A 20,626-nucleotide genomic window follows, 5' to 3' on the forward strand; every position below is an offset into this window, starting at 1 on the left:
ATGATAGCCCGATCGGTGGTCACCTTGGACGTATTAAAACACTGTTTAAAATCTTGGAGGTGGCATGGTGGCCGACTGTACGCAAAGACGTCTGGTCCCATGTCCAGACTTGTACCACCTGTCAGCAATACAAAACCCCACCTGGTCTCCCCTCGGGACAGCTTCAGCCAGTAACCGTCACCACCCCGGGGGAAAGCCTAGGCGTGGACCTAATGGGACCATTTCCTTCTAGCAAGGACCGGAAGACCTACCTGATGGTGGTTGTGGACTATTTTACTCGCTGGGTGGAGCTATTCCCTTTGGCTAATGCCACCGCCAAGAAGATATGTTCCACCCTGAAGGATGAGATATTTACCCGATGGGGGTTGCCGAAGAACATCATCACAGATCGGGGCCCGCAATTTACCGGCTCAGAGGCCGAAGAGTTGTGGAAACAATGGGGGGTGGTTCACCTGAAAACTACAGCATACCATCCCCAATCAAATCGCACTGAGCGGGTGAATCGGACCCTGAAGACCATGATAGCATCCTTCGTCGGAGACCACCATCAGGATTGGACAAAGTGGCTGCCTGAGCTGCGGTTCGCATTGCACACGGCGGTGCACGAGGTTACAGGTGAAACCCCTGCATTGTTAGCTTTAGGCAGACAGATAAACGGTCCTCTGGAAAGGATTATTGAACTCAACCCACCTAAACCAGACACATCACTACACAATCACCTGCAAAGTATCCAACACATCACACAACAGGTAAAGGAGAGGATGGTGAGGTCCCAGTCCAGACAATCTCAATCGTACAACCAGAGACATAAGCTTGTGCAATTCTCGGTTGGGGAGAAAGTCTGGATCAGGACTCATCCCCTCTCCAAAGCCTCTGAGAAATTCACTGCTAAACTGGCTCCTAAGTGGTTCGGCCCGGCTACGGTTGTCCAAAAGAAGGGACCTGTGACCTACGCAATAGAGTGGGGATTGCCAGGGACTAAAAAAATAGACACAGTAAACATCTCCAATCTCAAGCCTTGGTTCGGCCGTACACCACGGCCTGGGGGTGGGGATTGTAGCAGTGCTACTTAAAAACTGCATCTCCCAGCAGTCCCTGCTGGGGCTGCTGGGGTCAAAGGTAGCCACAGGCAGATAAAAGGAGGGCAGAGGGCAAAGAGAAAGGGAGTTTTTGTTTTTGGTTTGTATTGTTGCGGTTATTTGTCGTCTTTCCTGCTGTTATTTGAACTGTGATCATTTTTGTCTTGGACTGTATTCGTTTGTTTGGGACTGGATTGTCTGTCTACTTGTTCACTGAGAGCTGTATTGGATTATTGGATTTTTCGGAACAGTGGAGCGCTCCCGAATCAACCATCAACCTCATCAGTAAATACCGGTAGGACTGTATTTTCCCTTCTCCATTGCAACTTACAGATTCGCTGGACTTAACTTGGTCACTATTCATCTTTCAACCTGTTTCTTATATATGGACTTGGCTGTGTGGTGTTTGTGTTTATTTTGTGTATGTGTAATATCGCCGAAGGGGTCAGGGGTGGTATTACTGTTTTCATTTCTCAATTCATGTCATTATATTTATAATTGTTTGTCATTCCCAGTGTGCTTATTTGTCTCTGTGGTGAGAGTGTGTGGGTCGATCCAAGGCTGGGGACGTTCCTGGGATCTCTGCTTTTAAAATAAATAAATCACCGTCTTCGTTGGCGGTGTGAATCTTAGCGGCTCCTGACCGCTACAAAATAAATACACTCGTTCTGGTCCGTAAACTCATGCCCATTTAGGAACTTGGTGGACTATTGACCACTATGTACTAGTCGATCTACCGAGGTTGACCAGCTCTGGGTCCAGAAAGAACAGGTTAACCATCAGACTACTTAACATCTGTTCTCTGTCCAAATAAGGGTCCTTTAATCTGTGCTCTTCAGGAGGATAATACATTTGATTTCTTTTGTTTGGTTGAGACCTGGCAGCAACCTAATGATTTTATACAACTTAATCAGTGTTGCCTGCCTGGATCTGTTTACATCTCACAATCCCATCCCTTCCAGGAATCATGTCTGATAGTAACAAAATAGGTTTTTTTTCCATTATTAACAGAATTCTTGCACTTCCTGATAAAACTCCATCTCACATGTGCTGCACTGCTGCATGTGATACATTCTTGACCCTTTTTTTAAAACCAAAATTGATAATATTCGTTAATAGCTACTATCTTCAATACGTACACCATATAATTCTTATTTAAACATTTCAACTTAGCCTCCTTTTACTTATTTATCTAATTTTGAATTACCCACAGAAACTGAAATTTCTCATCTTACTTATATATGTAGATCTGACATTTGTCAACTTGATCCCATGCTTACTTGATTGGTAAAAGCCTGCTTGCCTTCACTTTCTTCACTTATAACTGATACTATTCAGTCTTCTCTAAGATCTGGTTTTGTTTCTTTATCCTTTAAATCATCTGTAATAACTCCAAATTTAAATAAACCTGGTGCTGATCTCAATAACTTCAATAAATGTCATCCTATATCAAATCTACCATTCATTTCAAGAGTTCATGAAAAAGTAGTTGCAGCACAGGTTAATCTCATCTCACAGATAACAACCTGTTTGATATGTTTCAATCTGGCTTTTGTCCAAAACACAGTCCGGAAACAGCCTTGGTAAAGGTCACTAATGACCTATGGTTGCTGATGCTGGATTTTTAAAAATCCTTGTCCTACTCAATCCGAGTACAGTCTTTGATACTGCATCACATAGTATTTTGCTGAATCGGTCAGCCACCATCAATATTACTGATCCGCCCCCAACCCCCCAAAATTTGGTTTACTTCATACCTGTCTAATCATACTCAGTTTGTTTAGCTAAAAAACTCTCGATCACAATCCCTCCCAATAATTAGTGGTGTTCTCCAGGGATTGGTGCTTGGCCCCTTGATGTTTTTAATATATCTATTCCCTTTTGGGCCCGGTTTGAGTGAACGCTGGCGGGACTGGTCGCCGCTGCTCGCCGGTAACTAGACTGTGATTTTGTGGGTATTTTTTTTTTTTTTTGTGCCATTTTGTTGACATCTCTGTGTGGCTGTATATGCATTTAGCTTCAGCCTAACCTCCGTTTCGTTTGAAACTTACCTGCTTATTCTCTGGACGTCTGAGCTGCCTCTGGCCTCCTCACCTACAATGTGGACTGGTAGGATAATCGCCTGATTAATGCTTGTTTGGGGTCTTCTGTCGCTCGTTATCCAACCTGCGACTGGCCTCCTCCAGTATCCAGCTGCTGAGCTTCTTCGACTGCGTCTTCTCCAGTCTGTGCCTCTGCTGTCGGTGCTGTATTTCGACCCGGACGTCATACTTCTCCCTCGTCGGAGATATATCCACCGTGGGTCTCGTCGGAGATTCCGAACGGACGTCTCAAAAGGAATTAACTCTTTTTGGTCTGATTTTCGGCACCCTCCAAACAACACAGATAGGAAAGCTGACCATAGCGTGTTGGCCAGCTTAGCTCGGTCGACTACCATCTCTGTCAAATGCGACAGCAACATTGTCAGCTTTGGTCTACTGAACATCCGCTCACTCACAAGCAAGGGACATCTCATTCAGGATCTCCTCATTGACCGTAAGTTTGACTTTCTCTGTTTAACTGAGACTTGGCAGCAACCTCAAGACTTTTCACAACTTAATGAATGCACCCCCCTGGGGTTTGTTTACATTTGTCAATCCCGTGCCTCTGGCCGTGGAGGAGGTGTCGCGATTATTTATCGCGAGAAGTGGAAAGTCCTGCCGTTGTCTGCTCCTGCTGTTAGCTCTTTTGAATCGACTGTGTGTCAACTGTCTGGCCCAGTTCCTACCATCATTGCAACTGTCTACCGTCCTCCTAAGTCAAACAACAATTTTTTGAACGATCTTGTTACCTTCCTTACTCATTTATCTGTAATTACTCCAAATATAATTCTGCTGGGGGATTTTAATGTACATCTGGACAATATCAATATCCCTCTCACTAGAGATTTTTTATCTTGCCTGGAGAGTTTTGGATACCAGCAGCACACTGATGTTCCTACTCATTGTAAAGGACATATCTTGGACCTGATCTGCTGCTCTGGTGTTGTTCCTTTTGATCTCACAGCAGATGAACTCACTATAACCGACCATTTTCTTCTTTCATTCAATGCCAAACTTACCTTTTCTGTTCCTAAGCTTCCACGTCTCATAGCCTTTCGCAACATTAAGAATATTAACTTGAATTTGCTGTCTTCTAGGATTGATTCCCAACTGGACTTTTATAATTTATCCACTCCCATAGAACTGGTCTCATATTATAACACCTGTCTTAATGGTATTCTTAATTCTCTGGCTCCGCTAAAAACCCGTTCTGTTTCTTTTTCTTTTTCTGCCCCTTGGTTTACGCCTGAACTTCGGCTTCTGAAAGCTAAGGGCAGGCAACTTGAAAGGTTGTTTAAAAAATCCGGACTCTTTGTCCACAAAGAGATGTATAAAAATCATCTTCTCTATTATAAGGATTGTATAGCTCAAACCAAGTCTAATTATTACACTCAGTTAATTACTCGTAATACAGGTAACACCAAGACTTTGTTTTCTTTACTTAATAATGTTACACAACCTCCAGACTCTTTACCATCTCACCTTTACTCAACTGCTTTCTGTAATTCTCATGTCTTTTTTCAATGAGAAAATCCAAAAGATACATCAGCACCTTGGTCCAGATCCTCACTATATTCCTTCTGAACTACACTCGCCTATTCACTTTTTCTCTTCTTTCCAGCTTCCCACTTCCTCTGAAATTTCAGATCTCATCTGCAAATCCAAGTCATCTACTTGTCAGCTGGACCCCCTGCCTACAGTTCTGGTTAAAGCCTGCCTCCCCTCTCTAGTCCCTCTCATTTCTGCCATCATTCCCTCTTCTCTCACTACTGGTATTATTCCCTCATCTTTTAAAACTGCTGCTATAACCCCAATACTAAAAAAACCTGGTGCTGATCCTACTAATTTCAATAATTTTCGCCCCATTTCTAACTTGCCCTTTATCTCCAAAATTCTTGAAAAAATTGTAGCTATCCAACTTCATACCCATTTATCTCACAATAATCTATATGAAAAGTTCCAGTCTGGTTTTCGCCCCTTCATAGTACAGAAATGGCACTTGTTAAAATTACTAATGACCTCCTTATGGCTGCTGATTCTGGTCTAATCATTATTCTCATCCTCCTTGATCTGAGTGCGGCCTTTGATACTATTTGTCATACCACTCTCCTTAATAGATTATCTCTGATTGGCATTACCCACACTCCACTTGATTGGTTTAGATCCTACCTCTTAGGCCGCACTCAGTTCATACAACTTAAAACCTTCACATCCCAACCCACCGCTGTTACTTCTGGTGTGCCCCAGGGCTCTGTCCTGGGGCCTCTTCTTTTTATTATTTACCTTCTTCCCCTTGGCAATATTTTTCGCAAATATAACATTAATTTTCACTGTTATGCTGATGACACCCAGCTCTACCTTGCTGGTAATCCCACCTCCTCTTTTCCACCACCCTCACTTATTGACTGCATTGCTGAAATTAAATCCTGGTTTTCTTCGAATTTTCTTAAATTAAACAGTGACAAAACTGAGGTTCTCCTCATTGGTTCAAAATCATCATTATCCAAAACCAATAATCTTTCTCTTATTATTGATAACTCTGTTGTTTCCCCATCATCTCAGGTCAAGAGTCTGGGTGTCATCCTCGACAGTACTCTATCTTTCCAATGTCACATTAATAACATCACCCGGTCTGCTTACTTCCACCTACGTAATATTAATCGCATTCGCCCCTCCCTCACTCCTCATACTACTGCCATTCTTGTTCATAGTCTTGTCACTTCTCGGCTGGACTACTGCAATTCACTCCTCTTTGGTCTCCCGAATAAATCTCTTCATAAGCTTCAGTTAGTCCAGAATTCTGCAGCACGTATCATCACTCAAATCCCATCTATTCACCATATTACTCCGGTCTTGCAGCAGCTTCATTGGCTCCCGATTAAGTTTCGTATTGATTTTAAGATTCTGCTATTAACATTTAAGGCCATCCATAACCTCGCCCCTCCATATCTGTCTGACCTTCTTCATGTTGCCATTCCATCCCGTAATCTTAGATCCTCTTCCTCCACCCATCTGACTGTCCCTCCCGCCCGTCTAACCACCATGGGGAGCAGAGCTTTCAGTCGTTCTGCTCCCAAGCTCTGGAATTCATTGCCTGCGGATCTCCGAAATATCAAATCATATTCATCCTTCAAATGTAAACTTAAAACGCATCTGTTTAAAATGGCTTTTTCTTTTTCATCCTGATTATAATGGTTTTGTTTGGTTTTAATTTCTAGATTTTCTGATGTTTTAAGTTTTTTATAATTGTGTCTTTTATTTAATTATTTATTTATTTATTTATTGTTGTTCGGTGTCCTTGAGCTCCTTGAAAGGCGCCTTGTATAAATAAAATGTATTATTATTATTATTATTATTTAGGTGGCATTTTTAAAAAAGAATTGGAATTAATTTTCATTGCTATGCAGACGATACTTGGCTCAATATATCTATAAAGCCTAACTCCATCATTCCTTCCTTCTTCCTGCCTCAAACACTTTCTACTTAAAATAAAACCTTGGTTTTCTTCTAATTTTCTCAAACTCAATAGCATTAAGACAAAGGTTCTCCTCATTGGCTCCAGGTCTACTTTATCAAAATCTAGTAGTTTTTCATTTAAAATTGATGGTACCTCAGTCTCTCCCTCCCATCAGTTTAAGAGTATGGGGGATTATCTTTGATAGTACTCGTTTGAACCTCATATCAGTAAAGTTGTATGGTTATCTTCTTTCCATCTCTGTGGCACTGCATACCTGTGACCAGTGATTACTGCAATTCTCTTTTCTTTGGTCTCCAGCACAAGCTTCTCCATAAACTGAAGGCTTGATCAGAACTCAACTGCCCACATTATAACACAGACCTCTTCCATATTACTCCATTACTCCATCACCTAAACAGCTTCATTGGCTTCCTGTAAAATTTCATATTGATTTTACAATTCCTTTACTTACCTTCAATGTATTCCATAACCTTCATCCATTATACCTCTCTGACCTCATATATGTTTATACCCCCAACTGCACTCTTAGGGCCTCCATATCTGGTCTCCTCATCACCAACCACCCCCACCCCCCAAAACACATGTTCACCATGGGTTCCAAGGCATTTAGTCGTACTGCTCCTCATGTCTGAAACTCACTACCAAAAAGTATTTGGGACATAGATTCCCTACCTATTTTCAAATCTGGTCTTAAGACTCACTTGTTTAGATTAGCTACAGTACACTATATGACCTTAGGCTGTATTCTTTTTGCTTTGTTTATTTTCAGTCCCATAGATATATGTATATGTGTATGTTTACCTGCATGTTTTCTTATTGCTGGTTTCATGATTTTATTGTTTGTACAGTGTCCTTGGGTGTTTAGAAGGGCGCTTTGAAATAAAATGTATTATTATTATGTTGCAGTAGCATACAGTGAGCAGAATGAGGACATCCACTTCATTATCTTTTTGAAAGTTTACAAAAGAGGAAAACAGAGCAAAGACACAATAAACAACCCTGTTTTGAAGAAGAAAGTCCTAACATCTGATTTGAGATAAAGCTGATAGGAGCCTTAGAGACAGCAGTTTAGAGCTAATTTAGTCCACCGTCAAGTTGACAACATTTGTAACAATTACAATATTCTTAAAAATTTGTATTCACAAAACTATGCAATTTGAAACTTTTCTGAAAACAGCACAGCAGGAGATGCCACTTTCTTTAAAATGTACACACACAAATACACACTATCACAGAAAGCAGGAAAATTAACTTTACAGTATGTGGCTCGCTGGATTAGGTTATTGAGATCAACTCTACCCTCCTCATCATACTCAGTTTACTGTAATTCTAAATCTTTTCTTATCCTTGTAGTCTGTCTGTGTTAGTCTGTGCATGTAGGCCATTGTTTTCCTTTTTTCCCTAAATTCATGGTATTTATTTTCAGAGAATTTTAAACCAATATTTTATGTTCAAATCCAATTTCTGCCCTGCATTTAATGTTGCTAGATTAGGATATGGTGAATTAGGCAAATACGATCATGAATGGATGGATGGAAACCAGGCAAGTGATCATTTCTGCAAGTCTGGAATGTGACAAGACCATTGAGTGCTAGGATTTGTAGCAATTTTAAATTATCTTTGACTAATTTCTAATAACAAATGTATTTAATGCATTATTAAAAAAAGGTACAAAGTGCCAAACACATTTTTAATTTTCAGTCAGCTCAGGTTCATGGATGCATAAACTGTTTAAACTGTCACATTAATAAATACATTTCCAAGTGTGTGCTATAATGCATATACTGTACATTTGATTATTACAGATGAATAAGTATATTGCATAATAGTAAGTACTGTTCATAGTGTAATGCAACTGAATATTTTTGTCCACAAAGAAAAATTTTTGCTCATTCCAACCCAGTCTGTAGGAGGAACACTGGCCACCACCACTTCATTAATTCAACTCAAATGACTACAGTTTACAGAAAACACTAGATAAGTTATAACATTAAGTAAATTAACATGGGTAACTGGATTAAAAAAAAGTTGGCCTTATGTCATGTAACTAGTCTGCTAAAATACTTCACAATTATCAGTTTAGTGTGACAGGTTAATAGTAATTCAAACATATTATGGGTGATTTCTGTTTTATTTGGGTTTCAAAGCCACCGCTACATGCTATTCAGACCCTGTATTAGCGGAGACACATCAGTACTCACATATTAGACTAGTTAAACTCGCACATAAAATAACGTTTACCTGGTAATGACATCAACATTTGTTTAATCATTTTTAATCTCAAATCTTTGTAATTAAAAAAGAAAAACACAGTATAGCATTGAAAAAAGAAAAAGATGAATTCCCTTTTTCCAATTAGCAAGAACAAAACCAACCAACCTGTTCTTTTAATTAATAATGCCCTCCACAATTTACCTGAACAGCTTTCTAAGTAAAAATGGCAACCTACCATAAAAATAAATGAATATATTAGTGAGTTTTCTAATACTGTAAAGAGGATATTAATTGTTTATAGTCAGGAGAAACATGAATAGGGTAACCTGTTCTGTGCAATGTGTTTCAAACCTCATCATGAATGGAGAGAGACCAGACTAATGACGGGCAATTCAGAACTCTTCCAAACCCATTTTCTTACTTTATATTCATTCTGGTGTATGTTCAGACTAAGCTGTGTTAATATATTTATTGGTATACCTATTTATGTTTTTATTTAAAGAGCTTCTGTAAAAAGCAAAATTTCACCCTGGGTACAAATAAAGTTCTATCTATCTAATTTTATGTTTTACTGATAGCAAATTCAGCTATATATCAAACTGTATATTACAGTAAAGAATAAACGGAATTAAAAAAAATGCATACAGTTAAAACATGTTCATCAACTGAAAACAAACTACATATAGAACAAATTTTAAATTAAATATAAAATGGTTTCCATTTTCTTTAAGAACTAATAAAAATAATGTAATATAACAGGTTGCCCTCTATAGGGGTTCCAGGTTTTTCACAGCAACGAAAAAAAATAAAATAAAATAAAAGCACCACATTAAATACAAAGTGAGTGATTGGCTTTGCCTTGTTTAAGAAGCCATATCATTTATTAAAATCTTTTTTTCAATTGCAAACAAATTGTAAAGTTTGTGTTCAGAAAATACTTTTATTTTACCTGTGTCTGGGTAAATATCTGGGCTTTGTGACACTCTTCTAGGCTTGGTGCAAAGGCAGCCATCACATGCTCCTCTGTTCCAATCATCTGGACAATTTCTTGGTCACTCTCCACCCCCATGGCCTGTAATGGATAGTAGAAACGTTAGTATTTGTTCAGTGACATTTGCGTATGCTAATAGACTATTGTGTGACTGTATTTTCTGGCACTACAGCAAGTGCTTTAATTAGAGTCTGCACCATCTGGCTTTGACATCATCTCAAAAACAGGAGGACATTGAAATAATTTTTAGATGCACAAGAAAAAAAAAATCATCAGCATCTTTTCCATTAGATAAAGATAAGCTTTATTTTTTTTAGTCGATTGTCAGCTTTAAAATCTTTTGTCAAGCATATTTCAAAAGGGTCAAAAAGAGTTAAATATTTTCAAGTACAAATGCAAAGCTATTATGAAACATATTGGAAGCACAGCACAATAGAATAAATCACCCCTTTAAAATTACTTAAATACTGAAGATAACATAATTTAGTATCACAACAGCATGTTTAAATAAAATTCATAAGAATCATATACAAATCATATAACAAAGTTCAATGTAAGATGAATATAAGAAGCTGGTCAAATAATACTTCCCTGATGTTTAAAACAACAATGAATGTGCAAGGATTTCTGGGAAATATCACAAAGCTGAGAAAAGCACCCAATACAGACTGAGGTTATATATTATATGTTCAGGGAGAGCAGCCATAGACTCTGCAATACCACCCCCTGGACAGCCCCCCTGGGTTGGAGCGGTGCCTCAGTTTCCCGCAGGGCTCCATGGGAATTGGAGTTGGGTGCAGCCCTGTTGGCTCCTGCAGGCGCCGCCAGGGGGGTGCTGCAGCTGGGACTCCTGAGCCCTTATGGGTAGTGTAATCAACACACCCGGAAGTGCACCCGGAACTCGGCAGTCAACCACCTGGAGCACTTCCGGGTGGACTATAAAAGGGGCCAGCATCCACCACTCCAAGAGCCTGAGTCGGGAGGAGGAGGAGGACTAAGCTTGCCGGGAGGAGTGGTGGTTAAAGAGGAAGAGTGTTTGTGTTTTGTGTGGTGTTTTGGGACTGTGTTGTGCCTGTGGGACACGGGGAAGACGTGCCCCACAGGTGAAGAAAATAAAAGTTTATTTGTTTTGAAGTCTATGTCACACACATAATCCACTCTTAAACCTGGAGGATATGTGACAGTATCTCCATGTTTCCTTGATATGTGCACTTGAATTCACTAATATAAAAATATTACATAGCACTGAATGCAAGCCATCATCGCTATTAAAGACCTTGTAAATAAGAAAATGGAAAGGATGCCTGGGTCTTGGGGCTGGAGGAAAAGCCATTTAACATCTTTATAAGAAAGGAAGAAAACAGAATTCAGTAAAGTAGAGCTGCAAGTTCAAACTTCGTAGTTTTGGCTATGATTCTTGCAGCTATGTATTTAATTAAGTATAAAGTAACAAGCAAAAGATTTGAACAGTCTGAGAGTAACAAATTATGCTTCATTCAAATAAAGCTTCTCAAAATTCTACAAATTAACAAACCAATTCAATTTCACAATGTTCCCAACCTGAAACTATCAGGTTTTGAAAAGCTTGAAAATTGAACAATTAAATGAGTGTCCAAAATAATATCTGAATTACTAATATTAATACATTCTTGCCATATTTTTAAAAAGTTTTAGATATATTCTCTACCATAGAGTTAGATTTTTGTAATTTGAGATAATATAGAATGGCATTTACCCACCGAGTTATAGTAGGTGAGTATGGGATACTTCCAGCTGAACAAAGTAAATATGCATGCTAGTGTGGTATAGGATTTTACAATTTATTTTTCACTGAGCATGTTATTTCTATCCAGGAGTACATCAAACATATCTGAGACCTAAGACTTCTGATTAAATAATTCTCTTTAGTGCCTTACTATAATAGAGAATCAAAAAGTAAAGGCAACTCCCTTTAATAATGATAACTGTGAGAGGAAGCTTTTCAGCTGCTTCTGTATCCAGGTCTGCACTGCCTCCTTAACCTCATCTTAAGAGGTATCCATCAGAAGTGGGCCAAAGATGTGATAGATGGATGGTGCTAGATCAGGGATGTAAGGGGGATATGGAAGGTGTTCAAAACGCAGCTGTTGCAATGCATCCACTGTTGTGACTGCTACATAGGAACATGCAATGTCATGCAGCAGCAAAACTGTTTACAGCTTAACTTTAAAATTGCCTTTACTTTTTGCTTTACCCTCAGCACAATTAACAACCACCATAAAGAATGCCTAGGTATGTGGAACTTTAGAGGCAAATGATTTTCACTTGTTCATTGTCTCATTTCAGCAAAGCAGTTAATGGCACTGTTTGTGTAGTTCCAATTGATTAATTTGATAAATACAACCAAATGTTATTACCACACAAATGAAAGTTAATGTAGTACAATATTTCCAAATTAAACTTCCAATGACATATAAAGATGGAAAAAGAATTCATCCACCCCACAAACCCTGAGAGAAAAAATATTTAACTACTTTATTGTTGAGATGAATTGGGGAGAGTTATTATCAGACTTCAGCTATAAAGAAAACAATTTGATAAGTATGGTGCAAGTCCTCAAGACTGTGTGTGTCACTGGGACCAAAAGCAGTCTCAAATTTTTTGTATAAAATAAAAAAAAAATTACAATTTTCTTTAAAATTCTGTAAAGAAAACAATTTTACAATGTATTTTTAACATTTAAGTTCATTACAAATTACACAGTAGTTTGTTTTTTTTTTTTAAGATAAGCTTCTCATAATAATTTTTATGAGAGCAATTTTACCTTCTTAGTGCAAGCAACCAACCTTTACTTTATACAGAGCTGGAGCACAAACAGGTTAATGGACTTATTTAAGGTAACCCAGTGAGTCAGAGGAAGCAAATGAACCAGAAATCTATTAAAACAAAATTGAGTGCCATTATGAACAAGCTGCACATCCTCTCACTAACACAATAACACAGATTACCTTCAGCCAACGAATTATTCAGCAGAAGTGTGTCAAGAAATGCTGCTTCGGCTCCTTTATACCAAAAGCAATACATCTGCATGATGCCTCACTGTGACTGTGACAGCCAAGTCAAATCATATTTTTCTTTTGAGATTTCTTGCTTTATAGTCATTCCATTGTGTGTTAAAACCAATATGTGTATGTGTATTTTATATATAAATGTCTACGCGTGGAAGTGTGTGTGTCTGTCCAGCCCAGAAGTGAGAACAGGGTAAGGGCTCCACCTCCGAGGAAACAGAAAACTTGCTTAGCCACTATAATAACACAAGCAGGGCCAGCACGTCAGTAAAGCGAAACTTCAGAAGAAAGACAAAGTCACTCAGCCGCCAACATTGGCAAACCGGTATCCATTTTACTTTTCCTACCGCCTCTAATACACAAGCGAGGCGAGCACGACGGCAAAACGAAATCTCTGAAGAAAGACAAAGTCGCTTAGCCGCTAACATTGGCACTATGGTATCCCTTTTCCTTTTCCTCCCACCGCTAATGCACAAGCAATGCGAGCACGTCAGCAAAATGAATCCTCCTAAGAGAGAGATGCCCAGAGTAGTTCCTTTCAATTACTTGACATCTCTACATTTCAGTTTTTTTTTTCCCCCCAAACAATTTCAATAGTTTCTAGGACCCCAGGCTTTTTACAGAATGGGCTTACACGGCTAGTGTATATACATTTATTTATTTACTTACTTATCTACCTATTTATGTATTTCTTTATTTAAAGAGCTTCTGTATGAAGCCAAATTTCCCCGTGGGGACAAATAAAGTTCTATCTGTCTATCTATCTATGCCTTAACCACAACACCACATAGCAAAAGAAATTTTGATTTTGATTTTGTGACAATTTATACTTTATATTTATGGATGCATTTTCTAATGTATAGCTTTCTGCAAGATATCATCTCAACTAGAAAAGTTTACATGAGTTTCATGAGTTCTCACTACCTCAGGGGGTTGTTTAAGTCTTATTTATGGATGCATTTACATTGGGGTCTTCAAGTTCAGAAGATTGGCAATGGTAGGAGTTATTTGTTCCAACCCATTTTTTTTTTTTTTTAAACTTGAAGACAAATACTGCGGCTGAAGCAATTATTGCTCGAGCAATAGTTGTGCTTCTTCATTTTAGTTGATTTGTTTGTTTAGATTCCCAGTTAACAATGACATGCAAATGACAAAGGAACTTTACGGAGATTTGTATGCATGCTCATCATAAACTGTGCTAATAAAATATTTATAAAGAAATGAAAGAGAAAAAGAGAGACACTGAGGATAACTACTGTGCTCCTATTCACAACTCATCTCAGAAAAGAAAATTCTACAATCCCTACAAATCTCTAACTTGACTTTCCTAGTAAAATTGCAGAAAATGTAGATTTTTGATAATTAAATGACTACTTGATTAAACATTGTTTTGGATAAGCATCAGTAAGGTTTTACACCAAATCACTGGACAGAAACTGCTTTGGTTAAAGCACTTGTTGACTTGTGAGTTTATGGTGATGCAAATATCAGCTCTTGTTCTATCAGACCTGAGTGTAGCATGTGATATCATTGATCACAGCATTCTTCTCACCCAACTTGGCCATTGGAGGGCTTAGCTGGCAGTGTCTTAAATTGGTTAATTCTCATATAACACAAAGATAATACTTTGTCAGTTGTGGTGACTATATATCAAAGATGAATGATACTGGGCATGGTGTGCAATATGAATCTATTTAAGTCCTTTATTGGGCCGGGGATATACTTAATTCTGTGCAAGACGTGAGCTTGAGGACCCTGATCCTATGCACGTAGTGTACTGACTATTCCACCAGGTGGCAGTGCAAGAAATCATCATGGTGAGAAAAAAACAACTGGTTTCGCTGTGTTGTAAATTGAGAGAAGAAAGATGTTAAAAATAAAATTTCTTTGCATTCTGATGCTGTTGTGAAGGTGTGAAAAAAAGACAGCAACAATGACACAGAAGATGGTATGTTAGACCTTTAAAAGTACTGTATCATAAGCGAGAAATTGAAGAAAAGCACCATGAAGATATTCATATGTCAGCATTTAAGTTTGATGATCTGCTTGACAACATCAAACCATTCATCAAACTTTTATCCTGTTGGAGCTGCAAGTCTGGCATCACATGGTGATACTAAACAATAGTGCTGATGTCACATACCAAAACTTGAACACACACGCCACCCATGTCTTTGCTTTTACTATAACTCATACGAGCATCATGTTAATTTCTGACAGTATGCTCAGAGGTCATACACATTCTGAACATGAAGTATAAACAGGCCATTACTCTCATTGTACCATACCCCTTTCGGTCTAATTATTTTAAAACATAAAGCAAATTACCACAAGTATGCAGATGACACAATGATTAATTTACCATTAGTGCCCAATTACAACCTGAGGCTCTAAATTCTTTAATTTTGTAAATTACTAGTATTAGAAAATGGATAAGTAATAATTTTCTTAAAATAATCAAGGAGAAAAATACATTTTAATCATTGACAACAAAAAAGTGGGAAAAAAATTCAAATCAGATGATAATCATATTTCTAAGACTTTATACTTTCACTTAAGAAACATAGTATAACTCAGCTGCAGTTTGTTTAAAATGCAGCAACAAGGATCTTAACAAAAAAAATCAAAACTTATCAGGTTTAATATAATTATAATGCTTATCTGTGTCCTTTAGAATTGTTTTTAAAATAATTTTCTACAAAGATCTGAATAATCTAACACCTTCTTATATTTTGGCATGCCTGTCCCCTACATTCCTAACTGTAATCTTACATTCTTTAACACTGGCCTCCTCAGTATTTAGAGTAAACAAAAAAGAAATGGCATGGTAGCATCTTGGTTTTATGCATCAAAAATCAGGAATACTTTACTGTTAAAGATATGCCAGCCCATTAAAATTAAACATCATTGTTATTATCTTAATTTACATGTTATATTCACAGTGTGGTCTGGGATGATTCTCTCTTACCATTAAATTCAATTTTATTTGCTGTTTTAGGAACCGTTAACTGCTTTTCTTTGTGGCACTAAATGCCACTGCCCCCTGGTGAATGTACACTGCAGCCATCTGCAATGCTGGGAAGATGAAGACAGTTTAACAAGAGTATCCTCATAATGGTGACTCAATTAAACTGAATACCTCTTGCAGAAAACAGATGTTGCCAGACAGATCACAATAAATTTACATTCATGAAAGTTCTCTGGGAATTTAGAATATCTATATTTAAATTTGGTCAGATTAGAATATTAAAAGGATGGTAAAGAAGAACAGGCCATTCAGTTCATCAAGCGTATCCATCCTTTTCACCTAAATCCCCAAAATAACATCAAATTGAGATCTGAAGGTCTGTAAAGTTCAACTCTTTACCACACCACTTTGTAACTTATTCCATGTGTCTATGGATCTTTACAGGAAAAAAAACTTACTAACATTTGTGCAACATCTACCTTTAACAAGTTTCTAACAAGTTTTCAACTGTGTCCCACATTCTTCATGTAGAATCTTTAAAGTAACAGTTTGGATCCACTGTACTAGTTCCCTTCATAATATTAAGCACTTTGATAACATCACTTCATAATCTCACACCTCTCTGTCTCGGAATCACTCTAGCCACTCTCCTCAGGACTTTCTCTAAAACTGCTATTTTTTATAACATGATGAGAAAAACTGTAAGCAGTACTTAAGGTGAACCCTCACTAGTGCATTACAGTCTTTCCAGGATGTTGTGATGTCGCAATTGCAGCTATTAATGCCAATTCAACCAATACCTGCAAATTTTGCGCGGCCTTGCAATTCTGTCCAATCGCCACAATTTTTCCTCAAATTTGAACTATCACCTTAACCTCCCCTCCAGATTCACTTCCTTGAAGCTGATCCTGCAAGATGAAGACATGTGCAATGCAGAAAGATCACATTTGCCATCAAATATTACCGCTAAAGTCTGTGCGAATCAATTTCCTGAAGTATGACACGAAAGTGGTGGTAAACTGTTTTTCACCATGTGCAATATTGTGGTACCACAGACAAATGGCTGAAAAGAGAGGACTACAGATATGACAAGTGACCATAACAGAGGCTGTTGCATCCAGATTGGTTGCAAGTGTTGAAAGAAACAAGGTGAGTTAGATAAAAATGCATGTTTATGGAAAAATGTTACAGAAGCTCAATTAAAAAGTTACAGAGGTGTGCTTGTCAGTCTGCATCTCAAATGGTGTGTGGGTGTGTGTGAGCAAGCATGAGGAATGAATAAGTTTACAAATAAAAATATTAAATGAAACGATTAAATGTGCTGTAAATGCTTTGTTTAATGTTTTAAAGTTGGATATGTGAGTGTATGTGTTATATATCACTGATGCAGAGGAGAGAGCATACACAAATAAGCTCACATAATATCTTATTAGTACGGGTAACAGTGGGTTGGGTAATTTATCTTAACTAGTTTTACTGCATTTGATCTGTACTAAATATTTGTTTTTTACTTAAGATTTGTGAAGACTATGTTTCCGCATGCACTGCAGTCAACATTCAACTCTCTCAAAGTGACCACCCTGCAGTGTAAAGATTCCTCAGGGTAAATGTAATCAATGGAGGAGCCATTCCTGGATTTCACCAGCTTCAAGAGAAATACTAGATACAAAATACAAGAAAGAAAAGGAAGCACTCAAAACACATCTTGCTCAAAAGCCTGTTGCTGTCTTATTTGATGAGACTCCAGATGTTGAGGAGAGATGTGTACTCAATATCTTCATTGCACCCCTGGAAAAGGATCAATCTGGGAGGATCCTGGCCTACCTTGCAGACAATGTCTTCCTACAGTAATGCAACCATTGTACAGTTTCAGTCGCTGTGGTCAAGTGTCTACAAGAATATTGCATAGCCAATGAGAATGTAATTGTTTGAAACAGATAATGCAGCATACTGCAATCTTTACTTCCAAACACAATACACTTGACATGCATGGTACACATAATGAACCTCATCGGCGATGTCTTCTGCAGACCTTTTGACAAACTGAATGTATTCATATGGAGCTTCTCACAGATATTCTATCAAGCTAGCTCCTGCAAAAGAAGATACTTGGAATTCATGACAAAAAAACTCCTAGCAGGAAGGAGGGCAACCATGGCTCCAAATCGATGTTCTACACAATGTAACTCCTGGTTCACAACAGTGCAGTACCATGCAGAGTACTTTGTGCACTACAAGGAGATCATAGAGACTGAAATGCATTTCCTCCTGTCTTAACAAAGTTTCTTAATTACTTAACATTTAACTTTACTCCTACTTACGCTAACTTGCACCTACATACACACATTAACAATGCATTTCTTACAAATGCCATGTACATCAGTGCTTTTTTTGATTTACTTTAGTTAATTGCACAGAAACACTTGACTAAATTTCATTTGTTATTCTATCCACAAATGTGTGGCAAAAGCACACCTCTGTCCATGGAGAGACTCCATGAAATGCTCCATGGAATGCTATAAAATCCAGACATTGGTGCGTATCTGCAGTTCCAGATCAGACTCATGGTAGACAAGTGTAAAGTTATAGTGCAGCTTCTGAACATCTTCCAGGGCAGACACCCTATAACCACCAAGATTTTTAGCTATCTTGAGGGTCTACAGATGGACTTTGCTGTAAACAAACAGATGCCGAATGAAGCCTATGCTAAGTACTTTGAAGGGCTTGATGTCTCCTTTGCTATTAAAACACACACCCTCAATACAGTGGAACAATCACACAACAATGCAGAGGAATAACTCACCAAATACATGTTAGATGGGCAACCTGCCATCACCTTCCTTCAAGAAGTCAGGGTGTTTGACCCTTGTCACACTTCATTTATGAATAACAATGCTTCTAGCTATAAATACATTACAGGCTCCGTGCTGTCCCTCAAGATGAATTTGAGGCCTACGCCTGGGTCCAGAAGCACTCACAGCTTCAGTGTGTTATTGTAAATTTGTTTTGAGACGGGCTGCAGGAGAGACTTTTTGTGCACTGTGTCTTGGCCAAAAGATACAAAGATGTCATCATAAACTCAGCAGATGCTGAAACAAGCAAAACCATTTACAAGCTGGTATTGTCCAAATGAAGAAGATAAATCACTAACAACAACTTCAAAGCCTTTGTCTTCTTGTACCACAACCAGCACCTTACCAGTGGGGCTTTTAAAAGGGATGATATGGAGAAAGATTGTGAGGATGACTCAGAGGAAGACATTGGGAACATTTAGGCAGCTTTCAGGAACGACTCTCATCATTTCTGACTTCATGAATTATGGTTTCATGAATTATGAGTTCTCAGAAAAATAAAGCATTCAGCTTTGTTATGGATGTCTGACTGCATAAATGAATATTTTTGGTCCTATGAGCAGACGACCACCAAATATGAGATACAGTACATCCCCCAAAATTCGCAGGAGTTACGTTCCTAGAGCACCCGCGAATTGTGAAAAACCACAAATTTTGGATGTGGTTAAAAAAAAATGCCTATTTTTAAAGTTTAAACCCTAAATATGCCCCCAAAACACTTTAATTTCAAATTTAGCTTAATACATTACCTAAAAAAAAGAATGTAAAGGTAAACCTGTATACTGTACTGCTATGTCTCCCGCAGTGCTAGAATGTAAAATACTGATGTTACCGCTATATGTACTGTAGTTCATGCAAGCGCGTTTTCATTGCCAGAAGCCTTATAAGGTGCAGGGCATTTCGACGGCATCTTGGGACTTTAACCCTTAAACTACCACATACTTGGGGGTTAATGCATCCTTGGATGCCAAATACTTTTTTGTTGCACTTTAAGTAAACGTCACAATTCACAAAGAAAAAGTGAAATTTTAATAGAACACATTTATTTTCCATGCAAAGAGCATCACAATTACTACAACACTGATCATTTTACAAACTGCTAATGAACTGTAAAAACTATTTAAAAAACTACTGGAACAATATGTACAAAGTACAACTGACGCCATGGATGAAATTAAGTAAATCACCAAGCCAACTGCGCTTGAACTACCAGTGCGTAAATGCTGACGCTGTGTCAATCCCAGAGACAGTGAGGCTGCAGTGCTGCACGGTGTCTCACTTGGGTCACAGAATTGCGCGGAAACACAGGAGATTGTAGAGACAGGAACTTTATTCAAACACTTCAAACAAACATGTCTCTTTCAGAAGTAAAACGAGCTCAGTATGCAGTTGGTTATCAATTAAACAATAGACAAACATCATAGGGGAGCACAACCTCCAACAGAAGCAAAGGATGTCTGGGGGAGGAAAAAGAAACAAAGCAATCAGCCAAAAAGGACAGGTGCTGTTCAGGCTTTTAAGTAAGTGTAGTGTCACGAGAGAAGCATATTACGCGACAGAGTAGCCGCAAGTAACCCCAGCAAGTAAGGGAGCAAGTAGTCTATCAGCATTTTTTAAGAAGGTTTTTTGAGGAGTGTCCGTGTCTTCTAGTGGTGCGTTCACCCCCATGCTCACAAGGGGCTGGCAGTGGTCATGAGCTGGCTGCTCAACGAATGTACGACACAGAATGATCAGCTCCTGCGTACTCGCAAATGGCACTGGGAAACAACTATAGCTGGTTGTGGCGGTTTAAGGGTTAAGAGGAACAAAACGGAAAACACAAAAACACTCAGCTGGAGATGTATCACAGTCAATCAGCAGCAAGGAGAAATTAATAACGCTGTAGCGGTCCGGTGCTGCTGAGATTCACACCGTCA

The 20,626-nt window shown here is 38.4% G+C and overlaps 2 protein-coding genes across 3 annotated transcripts in view; one reads left to right on the forward strand and one right to left on the reverse strand.

Annotated features, from left to right (window-relative positions):
- Positions 1-20,626, forward strand: part of LOC114662582 (NADH-cytochrome b5 reductase 3-like) — a 1,047,486-nt gene that overhangs the window by 882,733 nt on the left and 144,127 nt on the right. The gene's annotated exons all lie outside the window — the stretch shown is intronic.
- Positions 1-20,626, reverse strand: part of polr3b (polymerase (RNA) III (DNA directed) polypeptide B) — a 201,292-nt gene that overhangs the window by 130,069 nt on the left and 50,597 nt on the right. Inside the window, 1 exon segment of the mRNA XM_028816094.2 lies at positions 9,802-9,924. Within this exon segment, the coding sequence (XP_028671927.2) occupies positions 9,802-9,924 (123 nt within the window).

The sequence above is a fragment of the Erpetoichthys calabaricus genome, chromosome 1 (assembly GCF_900747795.2).
Source record: "Erpetoichthys calabaricus chromosome 1, fErpCal1.3, whole genome shotgun sequence".
NCBI classification, from domain to species: domain Eukaryota; kingdom Metazoa; phylum Chordata; class Cladistia; order Polypteriformes; family Polypteridae; genus Erpetoichthys; species Erpetoichthys calabaricus.